A 20,124-nucleotide genomic window follows, 5' to 3' on the forward strand; every position below is an offset into this window, starting at 1 on the left:
GTGTGTGTGTGTGTGTGTGTGTGGGGGTGTGTATGTGTGTGTGTGGGGGGGGGGGGGGAAAGGGGGGGGGGGGGATGACAAAAAGTTGATATAAGAAATAAATGACTGGATTCTGGCCCTCGAGGACCGGAGTTGCCCACCCCTGGTTCTAGTTTATTCATTGTTTATCCCAGGCCCTCCATAGCTAAGGTGACCGTACGTCCCGATTTGGACGGGGGCGACAGTCTCTTTTTCCACATCCTCTGTCCTGTTGTCCCCGCCAATGGTAAGAGAACTGGAATGCTGTTCTGGAGTCTGTTATGAGGGAAAACACCTTGCAGGGATTCAAGACAAAGTTGGACAAGTTCCTGCTGAACGGAATGAACGCAGGTAGGGCACGGGTCTTTGACCTGGTGGGGAGGCTGTCGCGTGAGCAGACTGCCGGGTGCGATGGACCACTGGTCTGACCCAGCAGTGGCAATTCTTATGTTCTTTTCGATGTGAATTGTGACCTCGGAAAGGACGTTCCGGACCAGCCAGGTAGCGATTGGCTGACCTGGAACGTCCTTTCTGATGTCAGAATTGACATGATCGGGAAGAAGTCTCCTGGGGGGGGGGGGGGGGGGGGGGCGATCAGCAGCAGCAGCAGCAGCAGGGAGATAAGGAGAGAGAAGGGAAGGAGGGAGGTAGGTAGGTAGGTAGGTAGGTAGGCAGGCAGGCAGGCAGGCTGGCTAGCTTGGGGGGGGGGGGGGACAGGGGACGGGAAAAAAGTGTGGAAGGCAGTGAGGGGGATATGGGAAGGAGTTACGGGGGAGGGGGGCAGTAAGGATATAGGAAGGGGCACTAAGTACATAGGAAAGAGGGAATAGAAAGGGACAATTTGTTTGGCCTGAGTGGAGAAAGAAAGGATACGCAATCAGAGACTCATGAAATCAGTGGACAGCAAAGGTAAGGTAGGAAAAACGATTTAGTGATCAAAATGTGTCTATGTTTGTCTATTTTTGTTTTTTTTGTCTTTCTATAGTTATTGAGGTGAGGTTACATATTTTTCAAAGTCATCATGTGCCTTTACATCCTTGAAACCCCCCCCCCCCCCCGCCAAATATAAATGATAATTTAACATTTTCTATGTGTATAGTGGTGTGCTTTGTAGTGAACTCAATAAATAAATATATGGTTACCATTATGGAATTAATAAGAAGAGTTTATTTACACCACAGGAAGGACCCTGAAGTAAGTTTTATGCAGTTGAGAATGATTAAAAGATGGTTCAAAGTGAGCGGAATTCATAGAGTTAACAGGTACAGGTCAGTTGCGGAAATCAAGGAAATTGGGAGGGGGCGGGATCGGGGGGCGGGACTGCCAATGAACAGACGTCCCGCTTTGATTAGAACAATATAGGGTGACGTTTTGCACCTGGCTTACGTTTCCTGCTGACGTCATGACGTTCGGGTGCTTTAAAAGCCCGTCGGCTTTGGTCCTTTTTCATTCTGGCCTCTTCCCAGCTTCGCTTCGGATACCGGCTCCTGCCTGGCTTTCGCTGTTGCTGCTGCTGCTACTAGGTAAGTCTTCAGCTAGATTCTACATTTGGTTCCACTTTCTGTTACCCGCTGTTTTTTTTGTTTTTAAATAAGTTTCGGTTTCCCGCCCTGTTATTTCGTTGGTCGTTTGTTTTCCTTCGGACTGTTAGTTCACAGTTCGCACATTTGTTTTTGCTCGGTGCAGTGTCGCACACCGCTCGAGCCTTCCCTCCTTCAGGGCTTCCTCCCCCCCCCCCCCCCCCTCCTTTCCCGCCTCCTTCGATTGCATATGGAGTAGGTCGCAATGTGTTTAATTATGTCCCTAACCGATATCCGTCCTTTGTTTGTGTGTGTGTGTATTATAGTTTCCTGCGAAGCACCTGTATTGCATTTGTTCTCCTAACGCTTTCTTTTCCTCATGAGCTTTATAATAGCTGTAGATGGCTCCTGAGACTTCAGCTGTGCTGGCACACACTGGGGGGTGGGGAGAGTTGAGGTCTCTTCCCCCCACCCCCTTCCACACTGAGTCAAAGGCCATCTAGAGGGCTTTAGTGCTGGAACAACTCTTTAGTGTGTTGTGGGATACTGCCTTAAATGATCTAGTGATGTTTTCTTGCCTTTGTACTGTTTCAAAGTACTTACCATTGGGTTTTGTTTTTTGCTTTTTTTTAGTAGACCAGATGCCTAATTGTTCCATTGAACAGGTATTCTGTTCTGTCTGATTTAGGCACTTAGAACAGTTAACGAGCAAATTGCTTACTGGCAGGGTTTAAACCCTCCCACTGAAACAAATGTGCCTGTTCCTAAGCCAAGGCAATTGCCGGTTAACTCTCTTACCAATGGTAAGGTCGGAGAGGCAGAACAGATGACATGTTCCAAGTTGCTATAATCTTGTTTTAATCTTGGAACCTGAGCGGAGCAGAATGAATGGAGGCCAGCTGGGAACAGTCAGAAGAAAGGATGTTGTTCACAGAACAGGTAATTGAAGGGTAGGAGCTTTATCTGAACTATCTTCTGCTAAGAAACTCCCTATCCCATGGCACTTCCATACTAACAAAGTTTGTTTTCCAAGCAGGAGGTAATTGGAAGGGAAAAAGCTCCGTGAGCAGGAATCTGTTAGGAGGGAGATCACAGCCCTGAATGCAACACAAGCAAGCAAGTAAGTAAGTTACTGTGTGTGGGGGGAATGAAAGCTTGTTAAGTAACACTGGTGTAAAGTAGTTATAGGAAACATTTCTGTCCTTGGGTTAGATTGTGTAACAAATGAGAGTTTGGTGTGTGTGAATATGAAGATTGGGTTAGTGGCAGAAAATAAACCAGAATCCCTGCATGCAAGCAAAGCACAGTGAGTGGGGGGGGATGGGTAGTTACCAGAATCAATGATTTTATCGCTGAAAGACATTGGTTTAAAACTGAAATCGTTTGTACTCGATACATCGCTTAAGAGTTGAGTGAGTAGTAACATTAGGTCAGATGTTTACTGTCCAGAAAAAAAGTCAATCTGAACTGAAGACCTCTATGGTTTCAATCTCTTTATTGATAACAGCCAGACAAGTTCACTGTGATTCTCAATGAAGCACAGAATTAAGATTATCCCAACTGTGGTAGTTTATGAAGATATCTGAACTATAAAGCAAACGGGACTAATAAAAAGTTGTTTGACCTTTAACTTCAATTGTTTGTTGAAGGGAATAATATAGAATATAAATAAGGTTTTCATTTGAAATAGTGAAAATTATGATTTAATGTAATTCCATACTCCTCCTCACTCCCTTTGCCCTCTTTAACATTGTATTGAAGTAATTGATGAAATTTCTATGAGCTGTTCCCAGGTATTGTGATACAAATAGGGGTGGAATAGGTGGGTCAGGAAATGGTTTTTCTTGGAAGTTTTAAGAATATTGTATTGTTTGAGCAAACTTGTTAGAATTTATATTCTCATCTGCTTAAATGGAAGTTTAAAAAAGACTTTATAAAATTAGGAACTTTAAACTTTGTTGTTTTTTTTTTTTAGATGGGATAGCAGTGGCCACCTGTGGCTTTGAGCGATCACCGGAGGGAGCCAGCAAGAAGGTAACACTGCATCATTCTTCCTGCAAATAGGGTGGGATGGGTGGTTTTGGGGGTAGGAGGTTAAGAGTCCAAGAGCTTCCTTAATGTAATTTCCTTTTCTCTGAGCTTATTTACATTTCTGCAGTCTTTGCCCCAACTTGGGTAGGACCCTTATAGCAACCTAGATTTGTTGAATCAAACCAATTGGATGGTTGGAGTTGCCGCCATGACCCCCTCCCCCCTTTGAGTGTTAACAGGCCTCCAAATTACCTCAATGTTTTTTGTTTCTGAGAACATCTTTGCTCACTGCAAGCATCGGCAACTTTTGTATTCCCTTGTGTTTGTTTTTTTTAAATGTAGCTAGAATAAAACAGCAAGTTTCTTGAAATCCTCATTAGTACAGATGTGAAAACGCCTTTCCCTATACATTAGACAATCATCGGGCAACAATATTAACAAGGACACACAAACAATGGTCCATTCTCCTTCTTGAAACTGTTTTTTGCTTGTGTCGGCTCCAATCCCAGAGTCTATTTCTAGCAAAGATGGAGAAAGACCTCATTTTAAGAGGTGCGCCTCATTGTCCCGACGCTTTGCCAGTTTCCCTCCCCTTCCTCAAAGGGTTCACTCGATGCGACGGTCAGGTCCTTCCCGCATTATTGACGGTCGTGAGTACCTCGGCCAGCCTCAGACTCGATTGGAGTGATGATGGCAATAAGCAGGCCATGAGGAGTTTTCTGTGTTTTATGGAGATTTCTGGGAGCGGCAGTCCTGACAGGTGTCCGTGAGAGAATCTGACGAAGAAAATAAATGGAGCTATTATGGTTTGAAACGGCATATCGTATGTGTGAGATTGTGACAAATTTGTTCCCTGTTACTGCAGGAACTCAATTTTGTTGTTCTGTCCTATAATTTCCTTAACTGGAAAAGTGAACCCAGTGGTTTCTACTCTTGAAACTTTAATTCTGCCTCGTAAATACATTAGTGCTTTAAACTTTAAAAAATAAAAGAGAATAGAATGTAGCTGTTTCTCTAACCATTGTTGTCCCCAGGCACAAGAAGGGGGCCGTGGCACGGGCTGGTGGGGGTGGTGCGGCCAGGGCTTTCTTGGCTGGTCCCGAGTTGTAGTTTCCTCATGTGTCTTACTACAGCTGTGGCATTGAACGCTTGCTGCGGGAGAAGGATGCGTTAGGGTAAATGACAAACAAGCTGCAGAAATTAGAATAAAATTGTTGTCCTACAAAGACTCACTTTCCATTTGCTTTTGGCAAAATTTTTCTTCATCTGCTCGCTGACCGATTCGTGGATGTTCTTGTCTAAGGCTGTGTCCCCGGCAATCCTGGTAACAAAATAAGGCAAAAGTCAGGGCTTTATGTTTGTGAAATCTAGACTTCTAGATCGGCCTCCATATATAAAATGAAAAGTAAACAAGTTTCAAATGTATAAATTTAGCACATCTGTCACATTAAGAGTTGTTATGAGAGTTAAGTAGATTTAAGCATAAGTTGTACCAGAGTTAATGAAGTTTACAGTTACTCTTATAGAAAGTATCATTTCATGTTTGAATATATTTATTAAAATGACTTTCTTTTTAAATCAAACAGGATACAGGGGGGGCCCCTCCCCTACAGGTAGCATGATGCAGCTGAAACATCTTCAAGTTTCCTGATGTAGAACATTGAGCTGGTGAAAGAAGTGGACCCCCCTCCCTGTTGGGAGAAGAGAAATGATAGGATGTTGAAATTGTATGAGAAAGTGACATGAAATGCCTTTTGTTCTGGAGTTGAACTTATTGTGAAAATAAAAAAATTTGTAAAACTAATGTGTGTGTCTCTGTGATCGTTACAAGTCTGGGGGGGAGGAGGGAGTTTAGTTTTGGAGCAGTACTTATTTTGAAATAAAAGATTGATGAAACATTGTGTGAATTTTTTTTTTTTGGCAGGGTGAGTTTAGCTCCAGAGAAGTGCTTTATCTTCAAAAATAAAAACAATTCAGAAAACAATTGTGTGTAATTATTGAGTCTGGGGGGGAGTTTTGGTTTGTAGCAGTTGGGTGGAAGGGGTTTTTTTTTTTACAGAGTTGTACAGGTGTTTGGATCCAAGAATATCAAGGTAAGTTAAACTATTTTTGTCTATTTTCTCTTTTGTTCAGACTTTAGTCTTCTCCTTTCCTTCTATCTTCTATCTTCTATCTTCTATCTTCTATCTTCTATCTTCTATCTTCTATCTTCTATGGAGGAGTGATGAAGACACCTCTAGCTCACCCCCTAACTAGACCTACCTGGTAGGGTATAGATACCCCCTTTACACACCCTGTGAAATGCTACCATAAGAAGAAAGAACAGACACTCACACTATTTGCTCATTCTTTATTGATGTACCACCACCTCCAAGAATACAAACTCACACTTGGGTTGGAAACCTTTATTAGATAACAACACTATGTGTATACCACTGGTTCTACCACCTAAAACCTTTAATACATACACTCTAACATCATCTTCTTCTCTTACCATGGATGCTGAAGAGCCAGGTCACATGTGTACCGCTTATCAGAATCCTTCTCCATCAAATGTTGGATAAAGTCTTTAGCTACAAATTAAACAGCAACATAGAAAAACAAATATCAAATGCTTTTCTCAGAGCCTTCTGTCATTAACTTCTTGGGAAGGAAAATGTGTACCCCCCCACAATTACCTGATTCTGAGATGTCATCCCAGTATGGAGAATCAAATTCATACTCTGCCTTCAGGATCTGCTCAAACAACTTAGCATCATTTTCATCGTAGAAGGGAGGATAGCCGCATAACCTAGAAAAACAGAGCAAATGACAGCAGACAAAACTTAAGCATCCTAAATAGCATACAAGAATAAAATACATACCATCTGTCAACACTTAAGAGTGCCCAGAGTAAAACTCCCCTACCTGTTGACATTGATAATTCCTCACTCTGTTTAACAAATCCTACACATGCATCATAAAACAATGCTATATCACCAAGACACAACAGGCCTCCCTCATATCAAGCAGTCTACAATACTCCAAAGTTCTTCCCCCACCCCCTTTAAGAGAAAGAAATACATCTGGTATATGCAACTTTGATCTAAGTCAACACAATTCTGCACTCATTCAATTTCCCCACACACCGGGAGAAAGTGAAAGACTCAAACCACTTTCTTAGGAAGAATACATACTTTCTAAATATAAATACTCAGCTGGGGGGATTCCCCAGCAACTACTTCAACACTGTAGAAATAAAACCAGAAATGCATTTCCTTTTAAACACAATACAAAGACATCTGCTATATCAAAATTCAAGTAATAAATCCAAAGTCCTCATAAAAGATCCAAGGTTAAGCTGGGCTAAGGGCACTCATCTATCCTTCATTGACCATTGACCATTCTCCAACCTCAACATAAACAGGAATGTTATGTGTGTGTCCCTGGCCAGGTCAGCAAACATTTAAACTCTTTAAAGTATAGTTTGTTTTTTTCCTTGAAAGTTTTACAAAATGTTGGTGTGAGTGAGAGAGAGAAAGAAAGACATAAAGAAATAAATGCCTATCTCTTCTAGCAACTGCATTGATTTGTGAGTGCCTGTTTCCCTATTGCTACAAGACGCCTGCATCATACCCTGACAGAGGTATGCTTGGTTGCAGTGAATGCCTAAAACCAAACACAAAAACATAGATCTGTTGAAGAACAGGAATGTCAAATAAATGCACAATCTCAGCAACACACCAACCCATTATAACACCTCTATCACACAAGAAAAAAAATCCATACCCAATGGCAGTTGTGAATCAAAAACATAGATCTGTTGAAGAACAGGAATGTCAAATAAATGCACAATCTCAGCAACACACCAACCCATTATAACACCTCTATCACACAAAAAAAAAAAATCCATACCCAATGGCAGTTGTGAATCAAAAACATAGATCTGTTGAAGAACAGGAATGTCAAATAAATGCACAATCTCAGCAACACACCAACCCATTATAACACCTCTATCACACAAGAAAAAAATCCATACCCAATGGCAGTTGTGAATGACATGCTGAATATTAATGAGGACACACGTGGATATTTAAATCATATCTGCAACTTTTACAGCTGAAATACCTTCAGATTCTAAATGTTGCTCAAAAGGAAAAGTACATCCTCCTCCCCCCCCCCCCCCCCAATTACTACAAATCCTTTCATCCATCAAAACAGGCAATGTTTGTTACTAAGGAGGTAAGTAACTATGACAATAGTGCAAGATCGTAAAAATGACCAAAGCCGATATAACGCACCACCACTGCAAACCAAGTGCAGACAATCCAACACAAAGGATAACACCAAAAATTCATGTCCTCCATCCTATGCTTTACCCATTTCTCTTCCCATATGGGGGGGGGGGGGGATCAAAGCTGGGGAATTGACTGACAGACTGACTGACAGACATACCTACCTTTGCAACAGAGACCTCACAAAATCCTACAGTTAGAGTAACACAAATGCAATATTATGGTGTATTTCATCCCTTCTTACATGCTAGCCAGCTTACACAACAATATATTGTAGATGCAGGCCTAATTCCTAGGAAAATAAACCCCACTTATATTTGGCCTTCCTCATTTACAGGTACAGAGTATTTCACATCAAACTCAAAGCTCTAATCAATCAATGATATCTGTAAAAAAATCATCTTTTTGGACTAACAAAAGCCATTGTATACATCATTGAATTTCAAAAGAGAGGGGGGGGGGGTTTACCACAACATGCTCACATACTCCTAAGCTCCGTCCTCATCTGCACAAGCCTCAAACACTGTAAAATCATAGGTGTTCAAGGCTTGTGCGGTTCAGTTCCTGCAGGGATGGGGGGGAAAGATTTTAGGAAGGATAACTGACCTCACCCTGTAGACTGCTTGAAAAGGTCCTCATTTGTACAGCAGGCCTCTCCTTTCCCTAAGCTGGAGTGCAGGCAGGCAGACAGACACATCTTGTCCAAAACTAGTCTTAGCTGTGGTTAATATGTGCAGGGTCATGTGTTGGCTGCTGAAAAATATCTGCCTCTCATTCTAACTAACTGCCTCCTTCTCTCAGTCAGTATCCCTCATATAGCGCATATTGTATCAGGTGTGGAACAGTTCTCTGATTGGACAAGCTCAGCAGACAAAGACTGCTGGCATAAAGGGTGGGTGCCATCTCATCGTGAGATGTAACGTAATAGACGAGAGCATTGCCAAGAACCTTTGGACTCACTCCTGAAGCAGGCATATTGCCTAAACAAAATTCAGGTTGAGTACCTTATTTATTTTAAGACTCTATGGATGTCGTCTTTTTTTTTGGTTGTGATTAAAGTGTGCTTCTTTTGAAGAACACAGGTTCGCTATGCTCTGCCTTTACAAGATCACAAACTCTTACAAGATTCCATGCTATTAAACCCTAAAGGTCTACCTTAATAGCAGATGATGGGACTTACTTTTTCACCAGGAATTTGTCCAAACATTTTTCTAAGCCCAGAGGGAACGTGATTGAAACATTCAAGATAACAAAGGGAATAGATTCCATACAAACGTAAGGAATTTCTTCTTCACCCAGAGAGTGCTAGAAATCTGGAACGTTCTTCCAGAAGCTGTTATAGGGGGAAAGCACCTTCCAGGGATTCAAGACAAGGTTAGACTCAAATAGGGCACTGGAAACCTGAGGAAGATGAAAGCATCCTGAAAAATCTTCACAGCCCCCCCCCCTCCCTGACCTGACCTTATAGCGTCTTCTCCCTCATGAGAAAACCTGAAGAGTCATTGAAAGAAGTCAAGATCCCCCTCAGAATAAAGTGCAGAAGATTCTCCTAGGAAAATTCAAGTTTCACAATGTAAAGAGGAATATACTAGAACCATGAAAACAACAGCATCCTTACAGGTATCAGACAAAGCTCACATCGCTAATGAGAGCTTCAGGGATGAGGCAAACAGCCACATAGCGCATGATCCTCCGGGGGTTTGATAGAATAGGTAACTGGCTCCTGGTTACAGCCCGTCTAGCATGTGCTAGGAGAAACCAGCGTGATAAGCATGTAAATCTCAAGTCCTGGCCGCAGGAAGATGTACAGTGTCATTATGCCCATAGAGACAGCCCCAACTTGGAAACTGTTTCTACTACCTTTTGCCACTACTAGACCCATGCAGCTCAGCACAGAAGCCCAAATAAGAAGGACAGTTACCACCAGACAAAGGCTCAATCTGCAGGGAAACCCTCCCCCCCCCCCCCCCCCACACCAAGAGAGACAATGAGATATCACCTGCGTGAAATACAGGGCACTATCTTCTTACTGCTGATCTCACCGTACCGTACCGTGCCGTAACTTGCCGTATGTCGCCCCAGTCCGGAGACAAACCCAGACTGGGTGACCTCCTCGGTTCTTAAAGATGATAGTAAACCAGAAGTTGAAGTCTGTGCTTCTGTGAAAAGCGTGAAATACCTTTTTAAATATATATATACACACAAAGGTCATGATTGTGCAAATGTTGTCATTCAGAAGCAGTACATCTACCTGACGAACAAACTGTATTTTTCAAACCAAATCACATTTCCGCTGCAGCACACAATACTCGTGAAGAAGCAATGAGTATACATTCCTTTACGCTATGTGTTTGACTCTGACCATTGTTATTCGACACGTGTATTCTGTGAACTTACTCTCTGCACGATGCAGTGCAATACAGCATGCCTAAACAACTAAGGTGCTTATTTGCTTATTGAAGATTTCGTGAAAACACATAGCGCTCAAAGACATAGCTAACGTTTTACCACTCCGTGGAAAAAAAGTGTGAAGATTTTGCAGTACCAATTATAAAAGCATAAACATACCGCTTTATAGGGACGGCGCATCCACTCACATCATTTTTAAGAAATAGACTCAAGAAAAGGCCTCAGAATCAGAGCCTACGCACAGTCCTGATTACAGACTGAGATTGTCAGCGTAGTTTTTGGCTCCAGTCATTGGCCAGAAAAACCTGAGAGTATATTTTAAATGCTTTAATTGACTAAATCGTCTATAAGTGGATGCAACTGTCCCTATAAAGTGGGATGTTTATGCATTTATAATAAGTTATATCCTTTGAGCCGCTTTGGGTGATATTTTTTGGAGTGATTTTGCATTACCGTACACAATAACAAATACTAACCTAAACGTTGATCGAAAAACAAGAAATATTGTCAGCAACCCGGGAGGGTAGTGCTTTACACCACACTTCTCTGCAAGGTAACGTTGCGCTCCCTCTAGCCTCCACAGGTCTAGCGGCAAATCTTCTTAAGGGCGGGAGAACATACCGCTCCCAATTCAAATTACCCCTGCCTATACTTGAGAACTCAATATCAAATATGCGTCTAAATACTACCGATGCTGACAATTTACGATCCGCTAAACTAATCACTTGGGGGACCAATGTACTATGGCCCCTTCTATAGCTCTTTTACAGCGGTTGACAAACTACTACAAGAAATAATGGATAACGTCAAACGCTTCCCGCGGTACCTCATGCTGACCGGACCAAAATTGTAGGGGCGTGTATAAAGAATAACAACCTGTGGCCCGTATTCAAAGTCCTCACCCTTAAAAACAATATTCCATTTCAGCATTTGACTCATCAAAGTCGGTAATGGTGATACGCCACACATTGACGGCTTGCCTGATGACATCATTGAAATCCCTTCCCAAATTTTAACCACAGAAAATAGCGTCAAAGACTTTTTGGGAGAAAATATTACTATTGCAGATATTCCAAAACAAACAAACTATATTTTGCCCAAAAAACTCTGATGTAAAAACACCATACATTTTGGAAGGCCAAACTGTAACATATCTGAGCTCCACCTCAATTGATGACTCCACTCAGGAAGACATACCAAACTAGCCAATAGAGTTCCTCAATGAACTCATTCCAACGGGTATGCCAAAACATAAATTCAACCTTAAAAAAGGAGCCATCTAAATACTAAAAGAGGATTGTGCAATGGTACCCGCCTCATCATTCATTGCTCAAGTAATAACCGGTTCAGCAGAAGGAGAATTAGTTTTGATTCCACGTATTGATTGATGACAGCTGTAGACGGCCCCTAACCGAGGAAAACTATTACCAAACTCAAAAAGAATCTTCACGAGGAATATTGTCTATAAGGACATTTTATTGATATACAACATTACGAAAACACAACAACACAAATTTCTTTCAATAATCTTACGAACAATAATCATAAAACCCTTTCCTGCACACGCACCGTATCATAAAATCACCAAACATTCCTTTACACCCTTGCATTAATCAGGGTTTCTTAGGTTGTCTGTAAAGTATAGAAACGTAGAAATTGACGGCAGAAAAGGGCCATAGCCCATCGAGTCTGCCCATACCGATGACCCGCTCCCTGACTTTTACTCCCCTATAGATCCCACGTGAATATCCCATTTTCTCTTCAAATCTGACACGCTGTTGGCCTCAATCAGCTCGTTCCAATGATCGACCACCCTTTCGGTGAACAAGTACTTCCTAGCATCACCTTGAAATTTCCCTCCCCTGATTTTCAGCGAGTGTCCTCTGGTTACCGAGGGCCCTGTAAGACTAAAGATATCACCCCGTGATATACTTAAAGGTCTCAATCGTGTCGCTCCTCCGGCGAGTACATCCGCAGTTTCTTTAGCCTTTCTTCGTACGTGAGATCCCTGAGCCCCGAGACCATCCCGGTAGCCGTTCGCTGAACTGACTCAATTCTCAACACATCTTTCCGATAGTGTGCTCTCCAGAATTGAACACAATACTCGAGATCTGTATAGTGGCATTATGACTTCAGGTTTTCTGCTGACAAAACCCCTACGGATGCAGCCCGTCATTTGTCTCGCCCTGGACGAAGCCTTCTCCACCTGATTGGCAGCCTTCATTCATATCATCGCTAATGATCCCTCCTAAATCACGTTGCACCGTGGTCCTGGACAAGGTTTCACCATTTCATGTGTAAGTTCTGTGTGGATTTTTTTTGCCTAGGTGCGTTACTTTACATTTTTTTTGCATTGAAGCCTAGCTGCCGTAGGTCCTGCGTCATAAAGTCCGGAACACTGCTTTTGCCTACTACGTTGCATAGTTTGGCGTCGGCAAACAGTGATACTTTTCCTCTAAGCCCTTGGGTCAAATCTCCTATGAATAAATTGAATAGAATCGGCCCTAAGACGGAGCCCTGAGGTACTCCGCTCGTCACCGCTGACGTTTTGCAGGGGGTACCGTTTACCATCACCCTTTGAAGCCTACCGTCTAGCCCATCCTTTACCCGTCTAGCGAATGTATCCCCTAATCCCATCGATTTTAGTTTGTTCAACAGCCTGCGGTGTGGGACGCTATCAAAAGCTTTGCTGAAGTCCAAATAGATCACGTCCAGGGACTCCCCGGCATCCAGATGACTGGTCACCCGGTCAAAGAAGTCAATCGGATTTGATTGGCAAGACCTTCCCCTGGTAAATCCGTGTCGGTGCGGATCACGTAAATTTTCTTCGTCTAGAATTTTGTCCAGTTTGCACACTATGGATGTAAGACTCGCCGGTCTGTAATTTTCTGTCTCTGTTCTGCAGCCCTTTTTGTGGAGTGGAATTACGTTAGCTGTTTTCCAGTCTAGGGGTACTTTTCCTGTGCGGATAGTGGTTCAGCCACAACTTCACTCAGCTCTCTGAGTACCCCGGGGTGTAGATTGTCAGCTCCCATGGCTTTGTCTACTTTGAGTCTTGAAAGTTCGTGGTAGACGCTACCGGGTGTAAACTCGTAATCGTGAAACAGGTCATTTTGGCTGTCTCTTATCTGTAGTTGTGGACCAGCAGAAGTATTCGTTTAGCAGTTCTGCCTTGGTATTATCAGATTCTGCGTAGTTTCCGTCTCATTGCCTAAGGCGTACTATCCCATCTTTGTTTCTCTTCCTGTCGCTAATGTACCTGAAGAAGGATTTGTCCCCTTTTTTAATATTCCGTGCTAGATCTTCCTCTGTTCGAAGTTTGCCTTCCCTGACTGCCTTTTTGACAGCCTTAGATCTGGCCAGATAGTCTTCTTTTGCCTCCCTTTTCCCCAAGATGTTTGTAGGTGATAAATGCTTCTTTTTTCTTTTTAATGAGGTCCGAAATTTCCTGGCTGAACCATTGTGGTTTTTTTGTTTCTCTGGCGTTTGCTTACTGTATTTATATAGCGGCTAGATGCTTCGTTCAGGATGGATTTTAGATTTGACCGCATAGTTTCCGGATTGTCCGTTTCTGCATGGTTTTGCAGCTCCTGATGGACAAAGTCTCTCGTGCGGTCAAAATCTGCGCCCCTAAAGTTGAGGACCCTTGTCGCTGTCTTTGATTTAGAGAATCCTTTCCCGAGGTTGAGCCGTACCATGTTGTGCTCACTGGAAGCCAGCGTGTCTCCCACTGATACTTCCGAGACACTGTCTCCATTTGGTCCGGTATTGCCTTTTCCCTGGCGGCCTCTAATACCATTTGTTTGAGTTGTGTACCCTTAATGGAGGTTAATATTCTTCTGCTACCCCTCGTAGTCGCGGAGAGGGTGTTCCAGTCTGCGTCTGGCATGTTGAAGTCCCCTAACGGTACTGTGTCACCACGCAAAGTGATGTTCTCTATGTATGTCCTCAATCAATTCCTTGTCTTTGTCTTCCTGTTGTCTCGGAGGCCTGTATACCACACCGAGGTAAAGGCATTTTTCATTCCCTCTGGCCAGGTTTACCCAAAGTGATTCCCCTGTGTATCTAACCTCTGTGATCCTGGTAGTTTTGATATTATCCTTAGTGTATAGTGCTACCTCCCCCCCCCCTCCTAATTTGCCCTCTCTGTCCCGACGAAGTAGATTGTAGCCTGGTATAACCATATCCCACCCGTGCGAGTCCGTGAACCAGGTCTCGGATATCGCTACTATGTCAAGGTCAGCATTCCTTATATCTCTGTTTCTAGTTCCAGGATTTTGTTGCCCAAGCTGTGTGCATTAACATACATTGCTCTCCAAATTTGTGATGAGATGCCTATCCCCGTTAGTGTGACTCCTGTTTTTTTTGTGTATACTATGGGCACTTACCTTAGGCTCAGAGGTGTGGGTTTTACTTGCTTCCCCAGGGCGGATCTTTGCTGCTCTGGTATGTATGTATGAACCCTCCCCCAACTTACCTTCCGAAGTAGGCGTGCTAGTCGATGTCCAAAAACTTTCTTGCCTCTCTTTGTTAGGTGTAGTCCCTTGTAGCGCCTCTCCGTGTATGTGTGTTATGTTCAGTTGGCAATCAAATACTGCCATTAGAGAAGGATCTCGCAAAAAGAAGATATTTCTCAGACTACTTTGGATTTTTCAATTGCAACTATATGCCCCGGTGGCACACAGATCTGCTGGAAAAATGTGAAAGCAACCGATCTTTTAAGCCACGACATCCAACAATAAGAAAAAATAAGAAAAACTTCAATCAATCAAACGTACAATGGATAATAAAGCTCTCACGGTAACTTTTCAGTACATTTTTTTTTTTACTCTTAAGTCTGCCCATCTATTCTAGCACCCATTATTCTAACGGGCTTAAACACTAGTCATTTATAATACTCAAGAATCCCAAATCTAATACAGGTAGGGACAGAAAAAAAGGAGGAAGGGCAAGATAGAATCGGTAGGAGGGAAAGGAGAAGCTATCTAGGAAAGGGAGGAAGAGGGAAAGAGATCCTCAGAGGCCTGGAAGAAGAAGAAAAAGATAGGAATAAGCAACAAGTACTCTGTAAACACTGCCCATTTGGTGAGAACAACATTTCACGTTTGTGCCGGAGGAGTACCGATTGAAACCAAAAATGAACCGAGATAGCGTCAAATGATTTCCAGGTAGAAAGTATAAGTCGTAAAGCTATGATTAAAAAGTGTATCAAATAACGAATGTTGAAGAAGAGGGATATTAGCTGTTGGGGAAAGATCCAAGTTAAAATGAAAAATCGAACCAAAAGTGCTGAAGCGACGGACATTCAAAAATCATATGAAGGAAGGTGCCAGGGAGAGTCTTACAATTCCAACATCAAGTTCCCAGACTGCACAAAGGGAAGCATCTGTATTCATAAAGGGTGTGATGAGCAATTTATCAAGTTGGGATGCTACATGTCCCGCTTCGAGAAGCCTAGAACAGTGAGGGATCAAAGAAGGAGGTTCCTTTACAAGAGAACAAACGTAGTATTTTTGATTTTGAAATTACCCTAGTAAGTAGGCAGAGCGAATTTGTCACGTAATTCCACAAAGGTCAAAAGCTGTACGGCTGGTGTACAAAGATCAGAAACATCTAACAATTTATCCAATTCAAGTAAGCACGAAACTGATTGGGAAATGATGGGATTGGTCTCATGTATGGATGTGTGAGACGTTGGGAGAGAAGGCACAAAGGGCGTGTTCGAGGCGCAGCCAAAGAGCAGGACTATAGCCTAAGTCGGGCAACAATATTCCGGCTGTAGTTTGGGCAGATTTAAGTTTCTGGAGTGCGATTTTTGGTCATTTGCGCTTCCATATAAAGGTAGAAATAAGTTTATCAACTGATTTGTACAACAAAGTTGGGAATAATCGTGGGATCGTGCTGAGAACAAAGTTGATTTGGGGGGGCAACAACCGTTTTGATACGATCAATTAATTTTCCACTATTATTATTAAGAAGAACACCAGATTCATCTGGTGTGATATAACATTAGCTGAGTTGATGTAACAGGCTGGTAATATTTATTGAATGATGGTGTGGGTCAAAATGGAAGAGGGGACAGAGGGTGAGGGGAATATATGAGGTGTTATCGAAGGTCTGTAAGAATAAGGATTGACCATTTTTATAAGAGGAGGTAAGAAAGGGTTAATAGACAGAGCTTGTAAGAAAGAAAAAGGATTAGGGAGGTTGCTAAGGCGACGGGGTGGAGCAGTCACGTGATTGGTTGGATGTTGTGGCAGGCTGGAGTGAACTCTGTGAGGAAAGGGGAACGGTAGAGTAGTCTCTTCAGGGGTTTACGAGTGTTTTGCAAGACGAGCAAAACATTTGCAAAATTGGTGCCTCGGAAATCGAGCATGGCTCCATTTACGAGCACCTCCCCCCCCCCCCCCCACCGCTTCTTACCCTCATCTGGGCTCTTGAAGATCTGCCTACTCGTCTGCTGGCCCTTGAGCATCTGAGCATGGGGGGTGCCGGATCGCAGAGGGGAGCAATGCCGGTTCTCAGGGGGGAGGGGGGGAGGGGGGGGGAACGCATCAAAGCAAGTTTCATTATTTCCTATGGGGAAACTCGCTTTGATAAACGAGCATTTTGGAGCATTTTGCTCCTGGAACGGATTTGTTAGGAAGTTTGCTTTATTTTGAGTAAGGGAATTTGTTAACCATGTTAACCTTCTCTGTGTCTGTGTTTTAATCAGAGCGGGCTATTTTGTCTGGGCAGGTGCTGGATTTGTTGCCTGAGGAAGCAGAGGCTGCAATGGAGAGGGGCGGTTTGGGCTCTTCTGTGGAGGTTTCACAGCCTGGCAGCACAACAGTCCCCAGTTAGCGCTGGGCTGCCATTTGGGTTGGCTGCGAGGGAGATGGGATGTGAAAGGTGTTTGCTCGCTAATGTACGGTGTGTCAGAGAGGGACTTACCTGTTGGGGTTATTTTTGTGTGACACAGAGAGGTCTTTCTGTTGCCAGGTTGTTTCTTAGTAGGCTAGTTTGGAGGAACTGGCAGGTGGTAGTGACTGGCTGGTGGTCTGTGTGCCACACGGTAGGGCACTTCTAGATAGGTTTGAGGCTTTGACTCTAAATTCTGGTGTCCGAGGGAGGGAGTTGGGAGGTGCCGATGCTGCATTCGGGTGTTTGTTTTTTTGCAGCTAGGCAGAGTTGTGGATTTGCGGCCTTCGCGGATTTGGCGTTCCCTTGTCTGGGAGCTGAGGAGCACCGGCAGCTGCCTTTGCGATAGTTGTGTGCTCAGCGGCTGCGTGACTGTACGGAATCGGCATTTTCCCAGTATTGTGATTTAAACTTTGGTTTGGAGTGTCAATAGGGGCCGTCATCCCAATTTTCCTTTTGTGCTGTGGCAATTGAGCATGGTGTCAGCTGTCCTGATTTGTTAGCTTAGCTGCAGATGATGACCTGTTCTCGGTGTATTGTGGTGTTTTTCTGGGTGTGTGTGTTAGGGGGGGGGAAATAGATTTCTTAGTGTCTGTCTCTGTGGAAAGGGAGAGAGGGTTCATTGTAGTAAAGTCGAGGGTTTGGTCTATTTGTGCTGGAGAAATTAAAGGGTAAAAGTTTTTTATGGCGTTAGTGGGGAATCATCTCGGTAAGTGGTGAGTAAACCTGAACAAGGGTAACAACCTATTGTGTATGTCACGTATAGGAAATACCGAGTGGAGTGCAGTAAAAAGGGTTGATGTGAATCGCTGGTTCACTCTTTCCAAAAAATACTAGGACTAGGGGGGTGTGCAATGAATCTATTAAGTAGCAGATTTACAACAAACTAGATAAATATGTCTTCACACAACATTTGATTAATCTATGGAATTCATTGCTGGAGAATGAGGTGAAATCAGTTAGCTTAGCGGGGTTTAAAAAAAAAAAAAGGTTCAGGTACTTCCCTAACTGAGATGGCTTGGGGAAATCCTCTGCAGCATAATTTCTGTTTTATTACTAGGGCATACAATTTGGATTCTAGGATCTCACTAGGTTCTCGGGTCCTGGGTCAGCTACTGTTGGAAACAGGATACTGTTCTTGATGGACTTTTGGTCTGTCCCAGTATCACAATTCTTACGTTCTTCTGTTCTTATAAGGTGCAAGGCATCAGAGGCACTATTGGAGGGGGGTTGGTCGAGTAGTCTGGAAAGTGAAGATGGAAATGGAAGTTTGACTTTTTGGTAAGTATCTCAATAGATTCACTAGAGACGGATTTGGATCGACAAATCTGCTTACTTTCTTTGGGTGATCTTGGCATTAGATAAGGGGGAGTGTGGTGAATAAATAGCGGCCACGGTAATGATGGGGGACAAGACATTTTTAGATTTATTAGGGATAGCAAGACATGCAAAAGTGGCATTGTGGAACCCGAGGGTACAAGGGGGCAATAAGTAGCAGCTGATAAAGAGATAGCTGACTTCTTCACTAATATTTTCTGTTCTGGGTTCACAGCTGAAGTGTTTGGGGGGAGGGGGGGAAGAGGGTGTACAAACAAGCACCTCATGTGACTGGGGCAGGAGGTGTAATAAACCCTGATTGATTTTCAGTGGCTTGGGTTTGTGAGGGTTCGTTAGAACTACGGGTGGATACCGCGAGGGGAACGGCTGGTACATCCGAGGGTACTGCAAGAATTTGGGGGTAGTTCTGGTGACTCTGCTGACTGACCTTTTCACTGCTTCTTTAGAGTCGGGAATGGGTAATGCAGGAATAGAGCAGGGAGGATGTGGTTTCCCTCCACAACAAATGGAGAAAAGGCAGCACTAGGGATACGCAGGCCGGTAAGTTTGACTTTTTGGTAAGTATCTCAATAGATTCACTAGAGACGGATTTGGATCGACAAATCTGCTTACTTTCTTTGGGTGATCTTGGCATTAGATAAGGGGGAGTGTGGTGAATATGGTGTATTTGACCATTTTCATAGGCATATCGTACTCAGTGTTCTCAGTCTGGGTCAGGAACTAGTTGGTCGGTAAGGTGTCAGTGGGTTGTGGTCCCAAGAGATGGTTATGCCAAGGGAGGATCTTATCAGTAGTGTGTTTGTAGGGTTGTAAGTAAGATTTGCCTTTTGGTGGAGGAGGCCAAAGCAGTAATGGACCAGTCCTGATAGTGTGCCTTATGAGGATGGGCTTCAGTTTGTAGAATGGCTTCATATTGTCCAGCTCAGATTTCATGTTTTTAAAAAATGCAATTGTTAAACCACAAGGGAATGGTGGTGCGATTAAAGGGTGAAGACCTTGGCGTACGAATGAGGAGTGTGTGTGTGTGGGGGGGGGAGGGGGGGTTTTGGTGTGATTGTAACAGTGCTAGCAAAAGCTAGACAGATGTTTGGATGCACGGCAATCAGTATGGCCAGCGGGACAATGGGAGTTTGCTGCCCCTCTACAAATTTGGGTGAGACCTCCTTGTGAATTTTGTGTACATTTCAGTTCAGTTCAAAGGAAGGCTACCACAAGGGTCAATGGGAACCGAGTTCATGATCTCCATCTATATACATTGAGGAGGGGGCATGAGAGAGGAGATAATAGTGATGTTTCAATACCTATGTGGCCTCAGGATGCATGACAGCAAATCCAAAGTAAGAGGGCAGGGGATGCAGTGCAGCAGTGCTGGGCTCTGCGGTACGGTATGGCGCTACATTGTTACAGAAGGTGAGGTAGATGCATGAAATAGTTTCTGAATTCAGGACGGCATTGGCTAGGCACACGGACTCTCTGGGAGAGAGGAGTTAATTGTCGCCGTGGAGGGGTACACTGGCTGGACATTTTGGTCTTTATCTGTCCTCAGACTGGAGGAACTGCAAGGCGCTGGATAGTTGCCGAGAGCCAAACTGCTTTGTTTGACTCCTTTTCTGCAATGTTGGGGAGGGGGGGGG

At 43.5% G+C, this 20,124-nt stretch overlaps 1 protein-coding gene and 1 long non-coding RNA gene across 5 annotated transcripts in view; one reads left to right on the forward strand and one right to left on the reverse strand.

Annotated features, from left to right (window-relative positions):
- The first annotated feature begins 1,410 nt into the window (after nucleotides 1-1,410).
- Nucleotides 1,411-5,373, forward strand: LOC117351265. 4 transcript variants are annotated; one of them, XR_004537371.1, is made up of 4 exons: nucleotides 1,411-1,541; nucleotides 2,572-2,658; nucleotides 3,514-3,572; nucleotides 5,156-5,373. It is a non-coding gene; the product is annotated as an uncharacterized LOC117351265 (long non-coding RNA). The 4 variants fall into 4 exon arrangements; XR_004537372.1 differs by having other exon boundaries at nucleotides 1,483-1,541; nucleotides 2,575-2,658; XR_004537373.1 differs by lacking the exon at nucleotides 1,411-1,541 and adding an exon at nucleotides 2,391-2,477.
- CAMK1 (calcium/calmodulin dependent protein kinase I) overlaps nucleotides 3,017-20,124 on the reverse strand; it is a 204,796-nt gene continuing 187,688 nt past the window's right edge. Inside the window, exons 8-12 of the mRNA XM_033926333.1 lie at nucleotides 6,248-6,360; nucleotides 6,064-6,142; nucleotides 4,803-4,890; nucleotides 4,589-4,721; nucleotides 3,017-4,345 (exon numbers count right to left, since the gene is read on the reverse strand). Of these exons, the coding sequence (XP_033782224.1) occupies nucleotides 4,296-4,345; nucleotides 4,589-4,721; nucleotides 4,803-4,890; nucleotides 6,064-6,142; nucleotides 6,248-6,360 (463 nt within the window). The 3' untranslated portion in view covers nucleotides 3,017-4,295. The remainder of the gene's footprint in view (nucleotides 4,346-4,588; nucleotides 4,722-4,802; nucleotides 4,891-6,063; nucleotides 6,143-6,247; nucleotides 6,361-20,124) is intronic.

The sequence above is a fragment of the Geotrypetes seraphini genome, chromosome 17 (assembly GCF_902459505.1).
Source record: "Geotrypetes seraphini chromosome 17, aGeoSer1.1, whole genome shotgun sequence".
NCBI lineage: Eukaryota > Metazoa > Chordata > Amphibia > Gymnophiona > Dermophiidae > Geotrypetes > Geotrypetes seraphini.